General features: G+C 34.1%; 3 protein-coding genes and 1 long non-coding RNA gene across 5 annotated transcripts; 1 reads left to right on the top strand and 3 right to left on the bottom strand.

Annotated features, from left to right (window-relative positions):
• The first annotated feature begins 1150 nt into the window (after positions 1–1150).
• LOC132598521 (anaphase-promoting complex subunit 11-like) lies at positions 1151–15931 on the top strand. 2 transcript variants are annotated; one of them, XR_009566591.1, is made up of 4 exons: positions 1151–1774; positions 4144–4173; positions 10935–10958; positions 11039–11053. XR_009566591.1 is itself a non-coding variant. In XM_060311449.1 (4 exons), the coding sequence occupies exons 1-4, from the start codon at positions 4094–4096 to the stop codon at positions 15289–15291; spliced, it is 339 nt and encodes a 112-aa protein (XP_060167432.1). In that variant the 5' UTR covers positions 4079–4093; the 3' UTR covers positions 15292–15931. The 2 variants fall into 2 exon arrangements, 1 of the variants encoding a protein (XP_060167432.1); XM_060311449.1 differs by lacking the exon at positions 1151–1774 and adding an exon at positions 15176–15931 and having other exon boundaries at positions 4079–4173; positions 10912–10935; positions 11039–11157.
• Positions 6802–7542, bottom strand: LOC132598519 (agamous-like MADS-box protein AGL80). The gene has a single exon (XM_060311448.1). It carries the CDS (start codon positions 7540–7542, stop codon positions 6802–6804), a length of 741 nt encoding a protein of 246 aa, XP_060167431.1.
• Positions 13734–15015, bottom strand: LOC132598523 (uncharacterized). The gene is made up of 3 exons (XR_009566592.1): positions 14878–15015; positions 14292–14398; positions 13734–14082 (listed from the first exon to the last, which is right to left on the bottom strand). It is a non-coding gene; the product is annotated as an uncharacterized LOC132598523 (long non-coding RNA).
• A 675-nt stretch (positions 15932–16606) lies between the features above and the next one.
• LOC132598522 (hydrophobic protein RCI2A-like) lies at positions 16607–18342 on the bottom strand. The gene is made up of 3 exons (XM_060311450.1): positions 18178–18342; positions 17104–17207; positions 16607–16904 (listed from the first exon to the last, which is right to left on the bottom strand). Exons 1-2 carry the CDS (start codon positions 18256–18258, stop codon positions 17124–17126), a joined length of 165 nt encoding a protein of 54 aa, XP_060167433.1. The 5' UTR covers positions 18259–18342; the 3' UTR covers positions 16607–16904; positions 17104–17123.
• Positions 18343–18855: the final 513 nt, after the last annotated feature.

Genomic DNA, 18855 nt, shown 5'->3' on the forward strand with positions numbered 1-18855 from the left:
TATAATTTTTAATGATACCCATTAAGTGAGATTGTTAGTGGAGCTTTAGATTCATTAACATGTGATAATTAAATACGTTTATGAAGGTATCATTTTTGTATAACACGAAGGAAATAAATTATCAAATACTCGTTTTTTTATTATTTTTATTATATATATATATATTTGGTATAATGAAGTCTATCTAATTGCACCGGCCAATAAAAGGTATGTAAAGAATCAATTAACCATGTTTCTCTAGTGCCATACTTTAGATTCAATATTTGTTTGGAACATTTTAGTCTTGTCAATAATTAATTGATATGGCGGTTGTTTACCCCGAAATTGGGAAATCAATTGAATTTGTACGCGGGTATAGGATATATGTTTGAATCTCGATATATTTGATGGATACAAGATTCGTATGGTTAAGATGTGAAGAAAACGATGATGCTTAGAGGACCACTGTGGATTTATACATCTACTAACATATAAGTATTATTTGTTTGAACAAGTAATAGAGATGAACACAATGATTCCGAACCAAATTCTAATATTGAGAGAGAGATTTGTATATATCTTCGAGTACACAAATGTTGTTGATCTCAGGGAGCCAGCCCTTACAAAGGAAGGGGGGTGTGTGTTGACACCCAATTTTGTCCCTCTTTTATTTAATTTACTCATGTTTTCTAAATTTTACTGACGAACTAAATACTTTATTTTTTACAATATTTTGTTGCTACTACTATTAATATCACTACTTTTATTTTCAACATTACGAGCATTACTTTATCACAAATTTTAAATGTTCGTCATCGTTTCATTTTTCGGGTTTGGACTCGTTAAATTAATTACAAGACAACACTTTGTAAAACCCTTATTTTTCTACACATTAATTATTAATTGCCTTTACATAATATATATTATACCAATTATTAAATTAGAAGCCCAAAAACGGAGGAAGGATCAACAATTTTCAGCCAAATTAATGGCCCATTAATACAAATACAATATTATCCCCTACCCAAATAATCAACCCACATTTTAATACCCAACCCATATTTTTTCTACCCAGACCAGCCCACATCTTACCCGGTCCAGCCCAAATGAAATTGACCCGACCCGGCCCATTTTCTTTTATCCCCTAAAATACCTTACCCTAAACCTTTTTCTCTTTTCTTTCTTTTTTTTCCCCAAAACCCGCCGCCTCTCTCTTTTCCCTTTTCTTCTTTTCCGCCTCTCCTCCTTGATTCTCTCCCTTTCCCTCATTCTCGCCGCTCCCACTCACCCCGCTTTCCCTCCTTCTTCTCCGCTCCCCACTCACCCTTGTCCCCCACTTTTTTCTCTCTCCCGCTCCTCCTTCCCTTTTTTCAGTACAAAAACAACGAAAACAAACCTATAAAAAACAGTAAATAACGACAACAAAGGGGTGGAGAACAACGAGGGGGAAGAAAGAAGAAAGGAAATCAACAAAAAAAGAAACAGAAAGAAAAGGAGGGGATCAACAAATCAAACGGGGTTTTGGGGAAGAGACAAACAGATCGACCAAGATCTGGAAATCAAAAATCAAAGAACAAAAAAAAAAAGAAAGAGAGGAATCAAAAAACCTAATCAACTTTAGAAAAAGGAACCACGAAAATCCCCAAGTAAAATCGACAAAAACAGCCAACACATCATTCTATTTTTTTTATTTTTTTTGGGTTGGAAGTTTAGTTATTTCAATCGGTTTCGGGTTCGTCCGAGTTCGAGCGTAGATTCGACGACATCGACACCCCGTTCATTGCACCTACAAAAGGTCAGTACACCTTTCCCTTTTCTTTAATTTTTAGTATTCTGCGTGTTGAGTTTTAATTTATGATGATGTGTTAGTTAACAGCTGGGTTGGCAGTGATTTGGTTTAGTCGAACTTAGATTAGTTAATATAGCGTATTCTCAATGATTGCGGCACTCGGGTATGTTAGTATAGCCAAAGACGTTTGCTGTAAATCATAATGTTCAAGCGTGTCTTATTTGTGTAAGTTTTGATTTTCTGCTTGAGAGTATGGGAGTTATACCTAAAATATACTAGATGTATACAGTTCCCGCATGCATTTGAGCTATAAGAATTTGTATATTGGATTATATATCGTGTATATCAGTTATGTAGACTCTGAATTATTAGCTTGTGCGTCATAATGATATTAAGTTGGATCTGAACTTTAATTGTTTGCTTCATTGGATTGCTCATTATTAGTTTCTATATTCTGAATATCGTGGGTATCATTTGGGTTTTTGTCTTGTTTATTAGGAATCTAGAACTATTCAAGCAAGGCTGGGTTTTACGAATTTAGATATTTAATGTCGTTTCAGTTTACAACATGTATGCGAAGTATGGATTTTGTTGCCCTGTTCTGTTTTTCATCTCTATGTCATTAAATATATCCATTTGCAAACATGAATATCCTTGTCGAATGCGTCTGTTTTATGTGAACTGGGGTTGATTACTGGTTTTAGTTCATATTTGGTTTAAGTTTTAGTCTGCAGATGCTGTTTTGGAGGATAATCTGGTCTCCTTCTGTTTTGTCTAACAATAGCAGTATAGACATGAATTTTAAGCATAAATTATTGTTCCAATGCACATTCTAAGGGATTGGAACCAAAGGAATATGTTACGAATAATTAGTTAAGTTCCAGCTCTTGTCTTAGCGGTTTTAGAGAAAAATACAATGACACATCATTATTTAAGCTCAATCTAGGTTAATAAGAGTGCTACAGACTGAAATGCCCCCGATATACATTATTTGAATTCTTCACATGTTATTCATGCAATAATTCCTTATCTCAATTCTGTAAAATGATTGAATATTGCAAGATATATCTAATCCTTACCATGTGCATCTCTGTGCGAGTGAAGTATGTGTTATTCAGTCCTGCATGTATTCTATGTCATCAGTGCACATTCTGTTTAAGGTCTGCATGTGTTGCAAGCATATCTTGTTGCATATTTTGTTTGAAATGCGTATATAGGGCCTAAACTACATTTATTGATCCAATACTTTAAGTAAAAGACTACTTGTGTTTTACCCGAATGACTCATGCTCAAACCACGAAGCCTCCGCCATTAATGTGTTGTTAGTATCAATACTACAGATTTAGGACATGTTAATAAGGTTGAACAACATCTTAGACTCGGTTTCAGTGTCTTCAAACATATGCTAAGGACTCTGCTGAATTCTGAAAACGTATTTGAGAGTCCCTGTTGATAAAATATGCTAAGTATATGCTATATGATCACTCCCTGTTCAGTTAATCTGTTTAAGTTATTTATAAGCATTGTATGAATCATATGAGTACACATCTTTAGGGTATATTCGTTTGAGCCTGTACGAATTCTGCCTCTATTATTTGCATATTTGTGTATATATAGAAGGATGATGCCTGCCTTCTGTGCCTCAACTGTTTGGGATATTATCTTTTTTTTTCTACACATGTCATTTGTTGTATTTTGAGAATTAGATTTAGCGAAAAATGTAGTTTCGATTTGTTGTTTGTTTGAAGCAGGCATTAGTGTCTGTTTTCCATATCTAAAACTATATGATCAGTGTCTTGACAATTTGGAAATTAAAGGACAAACTTGGGCTGACCATCCAGCCCTTTCAAGTTTTACAACAGACTGGGAAAGATGCAATCACTACTTAACAAGAGCATCTTCAAACTAAGACCATCCTGCAGCCATTTTTCGTGTAAGAAATTCATCAGAACATGAAAGCCCTTTAAAAGAGTCTTAAATCAGTTTTAATATCTACAAATGTTCGTCCACAATCATGCTAAATTTAATAAAGTCATAGGATGTTTTCCCGGACAACGAACATACTAACTGCACTCCATATGACTGTTTCTTGGGTAAACTCGAACCCATTTAGGCGTTGTGGGCATTACATGAGTCAGTTATATTAGAGATTGAGTTTGCCCTTGCTCTATTTATTTCTTCAGTTGCTGGAAACATGATTAAAGGCCTGGATTTATTTTTCTCTAATTGTTTTGTCGGTGTGAGCTTTATTGCCCATTTTAATTAAGTTCTATATGTCATCAGATTAGGCAAGTGGGCCTTGTCTGGACAATCATCATTTATGTGATGTTTTCCCTGTTCTCTTTTGAATTTTCGAATTCTTTTTTTTTTTGCAGAGAGCGAGCCAATGAAGGTCAAGACTTTGCGTATCCTTTTTGTAGTTATTTCACTGATTTGAAGAAGGCTACGTTATTATATATATATGTTGATTGAGCAGATAATAAGTACAGTGAATTATATCCACTGTTACCAAAATCATTTCTGATACGAAAGCATATTTTTCTGCTTTGGGATATGTAATTAGTTATTGGATATGGCTTATCTTGTGATATTGGGATTTTAATATCATTGGAGAATGTACAACTTCTTATGATTAAAAATAAGCATTTTTTACTACCTCTGAAAATCTACTTCAATTTAATAGTAGATCGATTGTTTCACTTTTCCTATGAGGTAGCTTGCATTTTCTGATTTTTTAAGTAGACCCTCCATCCCAATTTATGTGGCATCATTTTGACTTGACACAAAATTTAAGAAAAGAAAAGCAAGACTTTTGCAATTTGTGGTCTTAAATAAACCTTGGATATTTGTGTGACTATAAATCACTTAATTAAGTGTAAAAAGGGAATTTTAAAGTTAAGTTATTTCTAATTATTGAAAGTTGTCATTTTTTTGGATAAGGATGCGACGGAGGGAGTAAATGGAGGGTAAGCTTTATATTGCAAATTGATTAGTTGCTTTGACTAAAGGATATATTGACATATTTCTGTGAGAGGGACTATTTCATGAAGTTTCCCTTAACCTGTTCGATTTGGTGTTTTGCTGGGATTGTCAATAGAGTATGTCCTCTTCATGGCATTTGTTATTTTAATAGCTGTCGGATTTTAGACTAGATGGTATGGCTACTTCATCTTACTTTTTTTTTACTTCCTTATGCATTGCAGATGGCATGCAGTTTCTTCATGGACATGGGACGCTCAGGATGAAACTTGTGTTATATGTAGGATGGCTTTTGATGGTTGTTGTCCTGATTGCAAACTCCCCGGTGATGATTGTCCACTAAGTACGTCTGTTTATCTCTTCCTGATACTTTCCTCAGGCATTTAAGCTAATGAATCACCATTATCATGTAAACCAAGTGTATCTGAATATCCAATGAGTTACACCAATTCTATCAGGCACGTGCAGGACCGTGACATAGCTACCATAGGGACAATGTTTGGTTTGTGAATTTTGATATATCTCGGATTCAGTTGTAATATCTTGTGAATTGAAAATATCCTGAAGGTGTTTGGGAATCTGATTTCTGAATTCTGGTGTTTCCTCTTTTCCATGCTATTCCCTTTTTAAATCTCCGTAACATTGCATTCATCTTGGTTGTGATTATGGATAGGAATGTCATAATAGTATTTGATTATCAAAGTATTTTTGTATGTGGCCTATCGGTTGGGTTTTAATTACAATAAATAATTTTTTGTGTGAGAGATATGTTCCAGAAATGCCAGTATATACGCATTAGCACTTCTAATAGTATCTTCATTCCATGATCATGTTTGAACATGACTTTGTGCCCACATATATTATAATTATAATAATTTTACAAAAGTTTATTCTGCATTAAAAATTGTCGGAGACTTCGAACCACCAGGCAATTAACTTGAGAAATTATTAATAGTTCCAATCAATTGAAAATATTTGTCGAGGCATTTTACTTAATTTTCATGTATAAGTACTTTGATATTTTTTAAGCTAATGCAAAATCTATCTGCAGTCTAAATCATCAGAAGAAGCTAGTGGCCCGACATTTATGAAATTGTATTGTGTTGCTTAATCCTCGAGTGTTTAATCTATTTTTTTTTTTTACCAATGACTCATCCTATTGTGTGCTTTTCCTATAATCCATTGAACATCAAACGGAATATGAATGGAGGTCAGTATTGCTATCTAAAAAATTGATACACTAGTAATATTTAACTATTGGAAAGGCCTTTACATAAGGATAGATACACTCATAAAAAGCAGAATAGGAAACCTTAGAAACGAAAAAACTATTTGATAATTAAACACATACTCATTTTCGTCAATTAAAGAAAATTCTTGGGAGAAACTCACGTTTATGCATATTTGATTGCTATAATGTCGTGGATAAGATATATTAATACAAATTAAATCATCAAAAATGTTTGTTACAGATAAGGTTTAAACTTTGATAGTATGATAAGATTATTCTGTAAAGCAAACTTAAAAGTGGCATTAAGAGTTCATTAAGATATGTCAGACATGGTCAGTTGAAAAAAGACAGCCTTATGCTTAAATTAGGTATGATCCTTTGAATTAATGGGCAAATCAAGCTCATTATTATTTATTCATCATTATGTCCAAGATCTCATAATAATGCAATGAATTCATGGTGAGATCATTCTTTAGAATCATGATATCACACTTTATAAGCTCTCATAGATCTTGATCTCTTACTTTGTGTTATATAAATCTGTACATACTAATTCGAGCTTTCGACAACTGATCACCTCAAGTAATAAAGAAATACGACCATGAAGAACTGAGCAAAGTTCATGGATAGCCATTATTTGGACCACTATTTAAATTTTAACCAGAAATATCAATAATTAGAGAACTTTTTCAACAAAAGTCCAGACAGTCTATGTAATAACCATAAAAATATTTGAAAATAACAAAAGATGAAAAGGGCATGAGCAAAAATCTAGAAAAGAAATTCCATGCAGAAGGGGATCACATAACATAAAAAATAAATCTTAAGGATAGAAACCATTAGACCACATACTAGCATTGTGGTTATCATTAAAATTGGGCATCATCATCTCATCTCCATGTCCAAAACCAAGTTGCTGATCACTTGTGTTACTATTCATCCAATCAGTAAACCACTCTGCTTGTGTCCTCTGCATCCCCTGATCCAATCCCAATTCCACCACAGGCGGCTTCTGCTCCACCACTGGTGGAGCAGCAGCTGCCTGTGATACTGCAGCAGCATGCGATGCTGCAACAGAAGAAGTGGAAGCTCCTTTTTTAACCGCCTCGATCCTCTTATATATCTCCTTTAAATTCTGATCAATAACCCAACCAAGATCATTTAAATCACCCAAATTCAAATTCTGCAGCCCCTTCCCAGTCAAGCTTTGGTACATTACTTCAGTCATTTCCTTTTCTCTGTTCTCCTTGCTTTGTTTCTTCAGCTGCTCGCTTGCTTTCGCGATCCTTTGCCTTATGAAACTCTCTTGATTGACCATCTTCTTGCTTTGTTCCATCTCAGGCATCCTCTTGAACTCAGCGAGCACGCGCTGAGCTCCCATGGTGTTTGGCCACACTTCTGGTTGGTTCTCATAAGGGCTATAAATAATAGCACAAGCATCAATACCACAAAGGGTGCTCAATTCACTCACCTTCTTCATCAGACCCTTCTTCCTTTTCTTGAATGTTGCTTTTCTTGCTGAGTCATTAGTTATGAAAGCTAACTTCACTTTCTTTCTTGTCATTTTTTTTGGCTTTCTTGGATGCAACAGATATGCAAACAAGGTGGAAAAATATGGTAGATGTAGAGTTCTGTGTTCTTTTGTTGCTTGGAATGATCATGTTATATACAAATATGAAGATGTTCTCTAATTAATATGGAAGATTTTGCATTTGTTTGCATAGTTGGCAGGAGACATTCATGAGCCACATATTTGGAAAGAATTTAGTGCCCAAATATTTACGATATTGATACATTTAATTACCTAGGAGAAATACAATTTCTGTTGTTCCTCATGATCTGGGGCAGAGTTATGGTGCCACAAGGGGTTCATCCTAATTTTCTTTGTTGAAAATTTAAGCGGTATATACTTTTTTGTGCTGCTGAAGTAGAAAAACACTAAACTAGATAATAATAATTAGAATTTTTTTGCAACCATATCTGATACTCAATTTGTCAACCTGTTGAGTTGCTATATTATAAGCTAAGTTTGTATAAAAATATAAAAGATGAGTAATAAGATTGTTAGTAACACTTTCATCAGTAGAATAATAGTTGAAAAAGTGTTTATAAATTTAACTCTAAGAACTTGGTTATTATTTATTTCATATGAAGCGATTAGCTAGTACGCAAGTTTTTTTTTTTTGAAGGACCGAAATAAAATCTGCATTATTTAAAAGCAAAAAAATAGCTAATGTTTTATCTACCCAAGAAATATATCAAGAAAATCTTTACAACGGTTCTACTGCGGCAAAATACTAGTACTTATTATTAAAAAAAAATCGTGAGCAGGAATTTGTCATTTTACTTATCCATAGGCTTTAACATTATCAACAAAATGTGTGGTGTTCAACTTTCATACATCTTACGCCTAAGGTACATGTAAACATTTTAATGGATGCGTTGTATACAAGGAAACATTGGTGAGCTATAAAATCAAATTATAACTGTTATTTCTATGTGATCTCATGTAGTCATTAGATACATGGACAAAAATGTAGTCAATTGATTTGGAAATTAATAGATAAATCATATATTTCAAACACTGCATTTCTTTCTTATTAGAGGTCACAATTTTATAGACAAACAATAAATTATAATTATGTCTAGACATGCATTTCACTTGCTGAAAACGGACAAAAAGAGTAAAGAATCGGGGTGAAATTTAAATACACTTAGTGTCTCAAGTTATATACTTAACACTCTTTTCGTTTTTAAACGTCATGTTAAGAAACTCCCTATTTATATACAATTCTTAGAAATTTCAAAATTTTAGATTCATTAAACTATTTACATTTTAACTTGTGACGTATTTCTCTCTTTTCATCTGTTACTTTAATATTTTCTTTTATCAACACTATTGTATCATAATAGTCAAATCAGTAAGTTAAATTATGTATCCAATCAAATATCATCAGATATAGTAAATTAGAGATAGTAACTACAAAATTAACAGAAACAACTTAAGTGACCATACACATACGCAATAGAATGAATTTTGAAAATACTATACGAGGTTTGAAACACTAATTTGGAATAGGTTCATATGTTTGAGCGAAATCTCGTCAAGTAGGGGGATCAAGATGTTAAAACAGAACAAATAGAGGTATTTGTGTGTCTATTTCATCTTAATTTTATTTATATCATCAGAAATATTTACCCTTACAAAAGAAAAGTGCAAAACAAATAAGGGAGAATTTTCCTTAACTATGATCAATTAGCCGACAAACAAAACAATTCGTATCTAAGGATTCTATATATTTGCCTTTCTATTCCCTCTTATCAAACAAAAGTGAGAAACAAACACTTGCTTCTTTGGCTTTTGCTTATGGCTGCAAATATATTTACCAGTGGGTGCTAAAAGTCGAGGACATAAAGCTTTGACTTGCTTTTACATTACAAATTTATGTATAGCATGATGAATTAGTTTAAGCATATGATGCTTAAAGAACTATTTTAGCCAAAATAGACTTGACCAGGCTCCCCTTTAAGACTTTAATATAAAGAAATTGCACGGTTTTCCCTTCAAATGGGATGGTCTTTAATTTTTGTCCTTCAAAATCGTGCATATGCCTAGCAGGTCATAAGTTCTTTAAGAGCCCCGACATTACTTGTGGGATATTTTGATGTGAAAATATAATTTTATACCCCAAGAAAAAATTATTTGTCTTGAGGGACAAAAATTAAAGACTAGCATAAATTAGGGACGAAAGTGCATTGAAATCATTAGCGGGCTGTGTGACAACAATGGGCTAAGCCGAAGCCTGTGAAAAAAAATTGTACGGTGGCTCCTTCAAATGGACTGGTCTTTAATTTTTGGCTTTCAAATGGACTAGCCTTTAATTTTTTCCCTTCAAAATCGAATTTATGGCTAGTAGAGGCTAAGCTTTTTAAAACCCTTGGTATAACTTGTTGATGTTATGATGCGTAAAATTCGATTTGGAAGGACAAAATTAAAGACCAGCCCAATTGAAGGACATAAATTAAAGACCAGCACGAAATAGGGAAGAAGTGCAAATGACCGGGTCGGCCCATAAGATATTTTTCACAAGTTTTTTCCGCCACTTTCCAAAAAGGGACATTTCTCGCACCCGCAGATTAACGTCATATAAAAAGGTTAATTTCTCTTCCAGTATACAATTTTCGAATTCCCATTTTTTTGCAGAGAGCGAGCCAATGAAAGTCAAGATTTTGCGTATCCTTTTTGTAGTTACTTCACAGATTTGAAGAAGGCTACGTTATTATATATATATATATATATATATATGTTGATTGAGCAGATAATAAGTGCAGTGAATTATATCCACGGTTACCAAAATCATTTCTGATACGAAAGCATATTTTCTGCCTAGATATGTAATTAGTTATTGGATTTTAATATCATTGAATTCTGAATTTTGTTGGAGAATGTACAACTTCTTATGATTAAAAATAAGCATTTTTTACTAGCCCTTTGTTTTTTTACCTCTGAAAATCTACTTCAATTTATATTAGATCGATTGTTTCACTTTTCCTATGAGGTTGCTTGCATATTCTGATTTTTTAAGTAGACCCAATTTATGTGTCATCATTTTGACTTGACACAAAATTTAAGAAAAGAAAAGGAAGACTTTTGCAATTTGTGGTCTTAAACAAACCTTGGGTATTTGTGTGACTATAAATCACTTAATTAAGGGTAAAAATGGAGTTTTAAAGTTAAGTTATTTCTAATTATTGAAAGATGACATTCTTTTTGGGACGGAATAAAAAGGATAAGGATGCCACATATAAATTGCGACGGAGGGAGTAAATGGAGGGTAAGCTTTATATTGCAAATTGATTAGTTGCTTTGACTAAAGGATATATCTGTGAGAGGGACTATTTCATGAAGTTTCCCTTAACCTGTTCGATTTGGTGTTTTGCTGGGATCGTCAATAGAGTATGTCCTCTTCATGGCATTTGGTATTTTAATAGTTGTCGGATTTTAGACTACATGGTATGGTTACTTCATCTTACTTTTGTTACTTCCTTGTGTATTGCAGATGGCATGCAGTTTCTTCATGGACATGGGACGCTCAGGATGAAACTTGTGGTATATGTAGGATGGCTTTTGATGGTTGTTGTCCTGATTGCAAACTCCCTGGTGATGATTGTCCACTAAGTACGTCTGTTTATCTCTTCCTGATACTTTCCTCAGGCATTTAAGCTAATGAATCACCATTATCATGTAAACCAAGTGTATCTGAATATCCAATGAGTTACACCAATTCTAACATATTTACATGGATAAATTATTATGTTTTGTAGATTGCATATTGATAGTGCCTTATATGACTGTACTTTGTCTTTTTTTTTTTTTTTCGTGGTTTCAACTTTGAGATACATTGTTGATGTAATTGGTGAAATAATTCAAGCATCAGAGTATTTTGGTTCCTAGACTTTGTGACTGTGCCTTTCAGTTGAGGCTATAAGCCTGCTGGGCTATCTTGCCAAGAGAACAAAAGTGAAATTGTGCAGTCATCATGTCTTTGACAAAATTGGAGAACTCCCCCTGCATTAGTTTCAAGGTTTACATATTTCTGCATTGATATTACTAATGAACACCTACCGGAAACAGCCTCTCTACCTCACAAAGGTAGGGGTAAGGTCTCATACATCCTACCTTCCCCAGACCCCACTTGTGGGACCACACTGGGTATGTTGTTGTTGTTAATGATGTTACTAATGAACACAAGAAGAGGTATAAAGTGCTCCTTGACAATTTTTGTAGTCCTTCATTCTAGTGTTACCTATCACTGCCTTACTGGATGACATAATTAGTTTCAATTCGTTTGATTTGGTGTAAGAGTGGACAATGATATAGTAAATGGTACAATTTCTTAGATGCATAGTACGTGCGTTACTGAAAACATGGATATTCTCAAAACGTAGCACTACGATCTTATATAAAACCCCTTTAGTCGACAGTATTTTGGTTAAGCACTCAACGGAGAGAACAGTACTACTTTAATTGCACACTGGTTCTATTACTGTACTTACCTTAGTACACTACTTTCATTAAGTCCTGTGCTTGTCAGGAGTCTTTTTTGTTTGATTTTATTACTAAACACCTAGTCGGTGTCAAAACGTTTTGCAAATAACGTATATGAATCGAAATGAGTCATCCACATGCATTAAACCACTTTGACAGCTATATAAACAACATGTTATTTTATCTTTACCAAAAATATGAATGAAATAGAAAAGAACTTTTAATGCTTCTACATCATAGTACTTTGAAACAATCTTCTGTTTCTTTCGTTCCATAAAGTACTAAGAAGGCCTAGTAAGTAATGTCTTTCAGGCTGCCCTCCTTTAACCGTTGATTATCTGAAGTGAGAGCAGTTGGTCCTATGAAGCATGAGCGCTTGTAGGAGTTTCTCATAGCCACGTTACATGAAGTTTCAGAGATAACATCATGATCTTATAAGGGTTTCGTTTGTCCCTGTAAGATTGTTAGTAGCTGTATCAGAGACAACTTTACAATTGAAACTTGTGATACATCTGGAGCTGTCCAATTATCCTCCATTGCATCATCTCTATTTCTGGCATAAAATACGCCAACAGAGACTTTCTCAGGACAGCTTCTCCCCACTATTTGGATTTTTAGTTAACAAAAGTGCACTTTTAAGATATAGATTTATAAAGAGTGTTATCACCATAAGCTGTCAATATACTACTACAATTACTTGCCATGGATCTTGTATTCTCTGAGAAATCAGTATTAACATATTATGTGTCTCTGTGTTTTAGAGCATTTCAGCTGCTTCTACATCTTGCTATGACTAGTTCATATTGCTTTTGGATATAAATTGTTAAGTATCATTTCATTTGCCCTAGTTATGAGATGCTTTTGGTATTGAATCTATTTGTATCATGCTTTTTTCCATGGAAACTAATGTCTATCTACTCTGATGGAAGCTTGAATAATCACTTTGTATCACTATCAGCCAACTGCAACTTTTATCCATTATGCATGTTAGAGATGGAATTTGGTTTTAGGGATAAAGATAGGCTTTACGTGCCTGTAATGACTTGAATAACTTCCCATAGAAGCAGGAGTTTTTAGAAAATCACAACTTCTCAATTGTTTCTACAAACGTTTTTTTTTATTCTCAAGTCAACTGCCTTGAGATATTGATAAAGTGTGCTTCTCTTAATTTCCAGGCAGATTTCTTTGCCACTTTAAGTTTCTGCAATACAAGAAAAAAAAATTATTCTCTCCTTGTTTGGATATGTAATATTGTTGAAGTTGGATAAGAAAAAGAAAAAGTAAGGATAAATTATGGTAGTTATTCATAGAATAAAACCAGTATAAAGTACTATAAACTACTTTTCTCTGTTTTTTTCAAAAAAAATCCTGCTAGCAAGAAAGGCCAATCCTAATGGCCATCGGTTATGGAAGAGAAGAGATCGGGTTATAGGGCGAGACGTTTTTCTTTAAAAAAATCTTTGCCAAGTTCAGTGGTGAAGCCGACTGGCTCTTCTCCAAATAGGTGTTAATTGTGACCTTCTGGCTGTTGAGTGTACCTCGCAAAGGATCTAGTATAGCGTAGATTTACTTATAGGGTTAATGAAAGAAAATGGATGATTCAACTAGGTTTAAATTGTGACCTTTGGCCGTTAAGTTAAGTAGCTAACTGTCAAAGGGTACAGTATTGGAATAGAGTTTCTTATAGGGTGAACAAGGAGAAGACGGACAATTCAACTAGCTTTAAATTGTGACCTCTTGGCCGTTAAATTTAACTGCCAACATAAAACTACAGTATGTCATTTCCAGTCCTACACAAGTTGTTCATAGTAGCCTTACTAAAGAACAAAAAAAGGATAGAGAAGTGATATATGTCACAAGAATTCTAGACACCAGGTTACAGATACAAGAACAAGCAGAAGTTCTTTCTTGAATTAATCTCTTCTCTATGGACAATTTCTCGAAGAGTTTGGGCACTTAATTCTTTCTATTTCTGGACTATTTCAATGAGTCGATTAGATATCAGCATGACACTTAAACGGATATTATGTCGAAACGGGGCCTTTACATATCCACCTGTCAAACAAAGTAAAAAAAAAGAATTAGATACTCTTTCTGTACAGTAGAATATATTGTATGAACTCTAGAATATCTTCTAAGCAAATTGAGAGAATCTTCAAGCTGTTAGATCTTAGTTGAATACTCCTCCAAACTAAAATGATAGAATTATCTTGTACCCTTTTTCTATTTGGGAGTGGAAAGAGATGCACTTTGAAAAAAATTACCATAGGAAAGGTAGATCACTTGATGAGGAGTTGAGGGCCCAAAAAGCATAGATAATACCAGGTAGCCAGTCAAGGAGAGTCAGCGAGACATAGATCCAGAATTCCACCTGTTTCCCAGCAAAAAAGAAAAAGGTTCAGAGACCACGTGAAATCTGCACCTTCGTTATACATTTTCCCAATATTTTAGAACAAAAAGTAAAATTTTTACTTGCATTTGCATCCTAAACTCACAAACCCTTAGCCCTGGCCACCCTTATACCCAAAAAGGAAAAAGAAAAGAGGAGAAAAGAGTAGCCTCTGGTATCTCTCTAACAAGGCTGGTGGTATAAAAGGGGATGAAACATTCCCACCCAAGCCGGATTTGGGAGTGGCAAATCCATCAGATGCCATGTTTTTATAGGAAATACTCAAGTTTTTGTCTGTAGTAGTAGTAAGTTAACCGGAAGGAAGTCTTTTATTTAGTCGATGTATGAATTTAAATTAATCGGCCTAGAATTTGATTACTGAATATCCAAAGCCAAAGAAGGGGAAAGATTTTACTGTAATAAGTCAGTAGGAAGAGAAAGAAGGGAGAAGGAAGTAGTACCTTGCAACTAAACTTGCGGAAAACAAGGGGAGGCAAGATGATTGCCAAAAGAATCTCTACACATGTCATTGTGCTGTCTCCCATTCTTCTTCTGTTTCTGTTTCTCAAGTGTCACTGGATTTTGAAAATGAGAAGGAAGCAATTGCCATATATACAGAATGAGAACTGTGACATTTGACCTTTCAATATGGTTAGGGTTCATCGTCTTTTTGTGGATGGTGTATTAACATGGCCTCTCTGTAGTCTGGCCCCTTTTTATAAGGCTATTAATGCTTTGATAATTTACTTGTCTTTGCAGTGTGGGGGGCTTGCAACCATGCATTTCATCTTCATTGTATCTTGAAGTGGGTGAATTCTCAATCTGGTCAAGCACATTGTCCCATGTGTCGTCGTGAATGGCAGTTTAAAGAATGAAGAAAGATTCTGTGCATCTTTTGCTCATGAATGGCAGTAGAAGGTGAATTCAAAATTTAGTCCACAACTAGGATTCTCTGTTTCATCCCTCCTGAGAGAAGGGGTAAAAAGTGCTTGTTTTCCATTGTATTATGGTATTCTGGTGTCCGTGTGTGATACTCTAATATTCTAGCAAGCATAGCTGTGCTTATATGTGCTCATCCCTGTATATCGTTATTAGTTTAATGCCAACACTAGGCAGCGTATCTGTGTCAACCTTGGAAGCAGGTGTAGATGTTCTATGGGCATTCCATTCTCTGTCTTCAATACATCAATGGCCAACCATTGATTGAGAAGAAAAGGACATAGACACTTGCTTCCGCTCCAAAGTAGGCTGGCCTTTACAAACTTGCATCTCCCCCATTTCTGCCCACATGAAATTGGAAAACAAGTATTAATTGACTCTTAACATATTAGTGCCTTGTGACTTTCCATTGGCCATGTCCATGAGCTATCAGGCACGTGCAGGACCGTGACATAGCTGGCATAGGGACAATGTTTGGTTTGTGAATTGTGATATATCTCGGACTCAGTTGTAATATCTTGTGAATTGAAAATATCTTGAAGGTGTTTGGGAATCTGATTTCTGAATTCTGGTGTTTCCTCTTTCCATGTTATTCCCTTTCTAAATCTCCGTAACATTGCATTCATCTTCGTTGTGATTATGGATATTTCATTGATTTGCATGTACAATGCATTGTGAATACCTGATGACACTTTTTAGCCTGTGATGGAGATGTATTAGGGGGTGATAGGTATATGTCTGTTCTGACTCCTGGATTAGTTTATATATTTTAAATCGATTGTCCCAAAATGCATCAAGTCATTTTGATTTGAAATAGAACTTTGTCCATTATAGTAAACACTTATTTAAGAGTCTTATATGCTTCTTTTTTTTCTCCTCTTTTGGGAATGTCTGGAGTTAAGAATATGAACGAAGAGAGTGATTAGTGAGAATCCAAAGCATAGTTATTGGTGGATAGCATAGTAAGAAATGATTTAGACATAGTCAGGGCTATATTTATCATCCTAAAGAAAGGCACCACCCATTGTCGCTTGCTGCTTTGACGATGATTGATTTGTTTCTACTCTTTGTGCCCATTTTTGTTTTCTTTGTAATAGTGTAGATTACGACCACCCATTACAAATTTGTAAGTTAATAATCATCATAAGGTTTGTGGATGAAATCGGACGCGTCTTATTGAAATACCCTACCTACCAAATAGAATCAAGTTATAGACTAATGCCAGCTGTAACAAAAACAACATAAGCCACATGTTTAAAGGAGAAATCATAGTATAATAGTACTAGCAATTATTGGTATATCCAATAAAATACAGAATGGTAGTTACATTACAATCCCAAATGACTTACAAATGAAGACATATAACACGGTAAATATCTTCATCAGCAATCTATCCTAATTTCTCTATTGAAAAGTACACGAGAAAATAACCAAAAACAACTAAATATCGAGGGGGTAAACTCGGAAGAAACATATCCAATAATAAAGAAAACAGCAGCTAGATACACCGTTAAGTGAAGATATTTAGTAACGGCCTTCACACATCCACCTGTCAAACAAAGTAAAAATGGAATTAGATACTCTTTGTATAGAATATATTGTATAAAAATATCTTCTAAGCAAAGTTTTTTTTCCCTCCATACTAAGCAAAGTTGAATACTCCTCCAAACTAAAATTAAAAGACAGAATTTTCTCATACCCTTTTTTCTCTTTTAGGGTGAAAAGAGATGAAATTTGAGAAGAATTACCTCAGGGAAGGATGTAAAAATCACTTGGTGAGGACCCAAATGGCATAGATAATACCAGGTATCCATCCAAAGAGAGTCAGCAAAACACAGATCCAGAACTCCACCTGTTTCCCAACACAGAAATATAAACACACGTATTCAGTAAACGCGAACAACGAAGTATAAAATTTTCGAAGACCATAGAAATATGCACCTTCTCTGCAAATTTTTCAAATATTTTTGTACTCCATCAGTTTCTAAATAAATGATGTTTTAGGTTTTTTCATTTTGTTTCAAATACATGATGCTTTAAGATTTCAAAGAGAAATTAATATATTCTTTCAAAATTACCCTTATTTATACTCCCTCTGTCTCAAAATATTTGTTACATTTTTCATTTACGTGCCTATTAAAAAAACATTTATAAGAATAACATTTTAACTATTTTATTCACTTAATCTATTTCATTAAGTTCTCTCTCCTAAAAAAAATATGTATTCCTTTAATGATGAAATCTATTAACTGTTGGTATGTGAATTCACAAAATCAATCCATTGATGTAAATTAATGGAAGGGTAAAATGAAAAAAAGCAATTTAATTTTATCTTGGATAATAAAACGATCAATATTTTGAGACGGAGTGAGTATAATCAAGAATTATTAAATAGTTTTTTTAGAAGAAAGATAACTTAGAAAGAGGTTTGATTAGGAGTATATTAGGAACACTTCTAATTTTCAAGGTTTTTAGGAGTATAATTTCTTGATGGACGCGTATAAACTAAAAACATAACTTATTACGAAAGAAAGGGAATAACAAACCTAATAAGTACAGTAAATCTTTTACTTCCATTAGAATATCCAAAACCCGAGAAAGTTAAAACTTTACCTCACCCTCCCCTTAGGTCTAACCTCCCTTAAACCCAAAAAGAAAAAATAAAATGTTTCTAGTTTTTGTGTGTAGCAGTAGTAAGTTAAGAGTAAGGAAATTTTCGCCACTTTTGAATTAATCGGACTAGTAAATTTTGAATACTGAACGTCCAAAGCAAAAAAAAATATAAAAAAAGTAAGTTTAACAGGAGGAGAAAGAAGTAGTACCGCGCAGTTAAATCGGAGGAAAACACCAAGGGGAGGCAACAGGATAGCCAGAAGAATATCTATGAATGTTGCTGACCCCATTTTTCCCTTCTTTCTTTTTTCTTCTGATCAAATTCCAATTAAACACTAAATTTAGGAGTGTATTAAAATGTATTTTAAAAACAAGAGGAAGTAACTGCCCTATATATAGGCTGATGAGAAGTAGACAGACCTTGGTGTTTCTCTATTTGAGGGCTAGTTTCGTCCTTAATCACGGTTGCTTCATCGCTTGCTTTGCCTTTAAAAACTTTATTTGGGATTTACGAATAGAATTTGCACAGCTTACGTGCATGTCGACTGTAATGGATGGGCCCTTCCATGGAGTGTTTTTCACCCCCTCTCCACGTGGAAAGTTGGTGTTCACACTAATGGTCGACCTCTGGTCCAGCTAACACTAATGTTCTAGTTTGGCTTTCACTTTACCATTGTTCATATGACAAATAAGTTTGGGACTTGTAATTACCTTAGCAGAGTAAAGGTAACATTTTCAAATTTCTCCCCTTAAAAAATTATGCAACACAATTTTGTACTCCCTCCGTTTTAATTTATGTGAATCTATTTAATTGAGAAGGAAATTTAATGTTGGGCTAAAACGATCCAAAGATGCTCTTAACATGATGTGATATTGTCCACTTTGGG

Source organism: Lycium barbarum, chromosome 6 (genome assembly GCF_019175385.1).
Source record: "Lycium barbarum isolate Lr01 chromosome 6, ASM1917538v2, whole genome shotgun sequence".
In the NCBI taxonomy this organism is placed as follows: Eukaryota; Viridiplantae; Streptophyta; class Magnoliopsida; order Solanales; family Solanaceae; genus Lycium; species Lycium barbarum.

Excerpts from the sequence above, each read along its gene's own strand:
- LOC132598521 (XM_060311449.1), top strand. The coding sequence starts at position 4,094 with ATGTTTTCCCTGTTCTCTTTTGAATTTTCGAATTCTTTTTTTTTTTGC. Across the intron at positions 4,174-10,911 it reads AATGAAGGTCAAGACTTTGC|TGTTTTGCTGGGATCGTCAA; the intron begins GTATCCTTTTTG and ends TGTTCGATTTGG. Across the intron at positions 11,158-15,175 it reads TGGTGATGATTGTCCACTAA|TGTGGGGGGCTTGCAACCAT; the intron begins GTACGTCTGTTT and ends TTGTCTTTGCAG.
- LOC132598519 (XM_060311448.1), bottom strand. The coding sequence starts at position 7,542 with ATGACAAGAAAGAAAGTGAAGTTAGCTTTCATAACTAATGACTCAGCA.
- LOC132598522 (XM_060311450.1), bottom strand. The coding sequence starts at position 18,258 with ATGGGGTCAGCAACATTCATAGATATTCTTCTGGCTATCCTGTTGCCT. Across the intron at positions 17,208-18,177 it reads TCCTCCGATTTAACTGCGCG|GTGGAGTTCTGGATCTGTGT; the intron begins GTACTACTTCTT and ends GTTGGGAAACAG.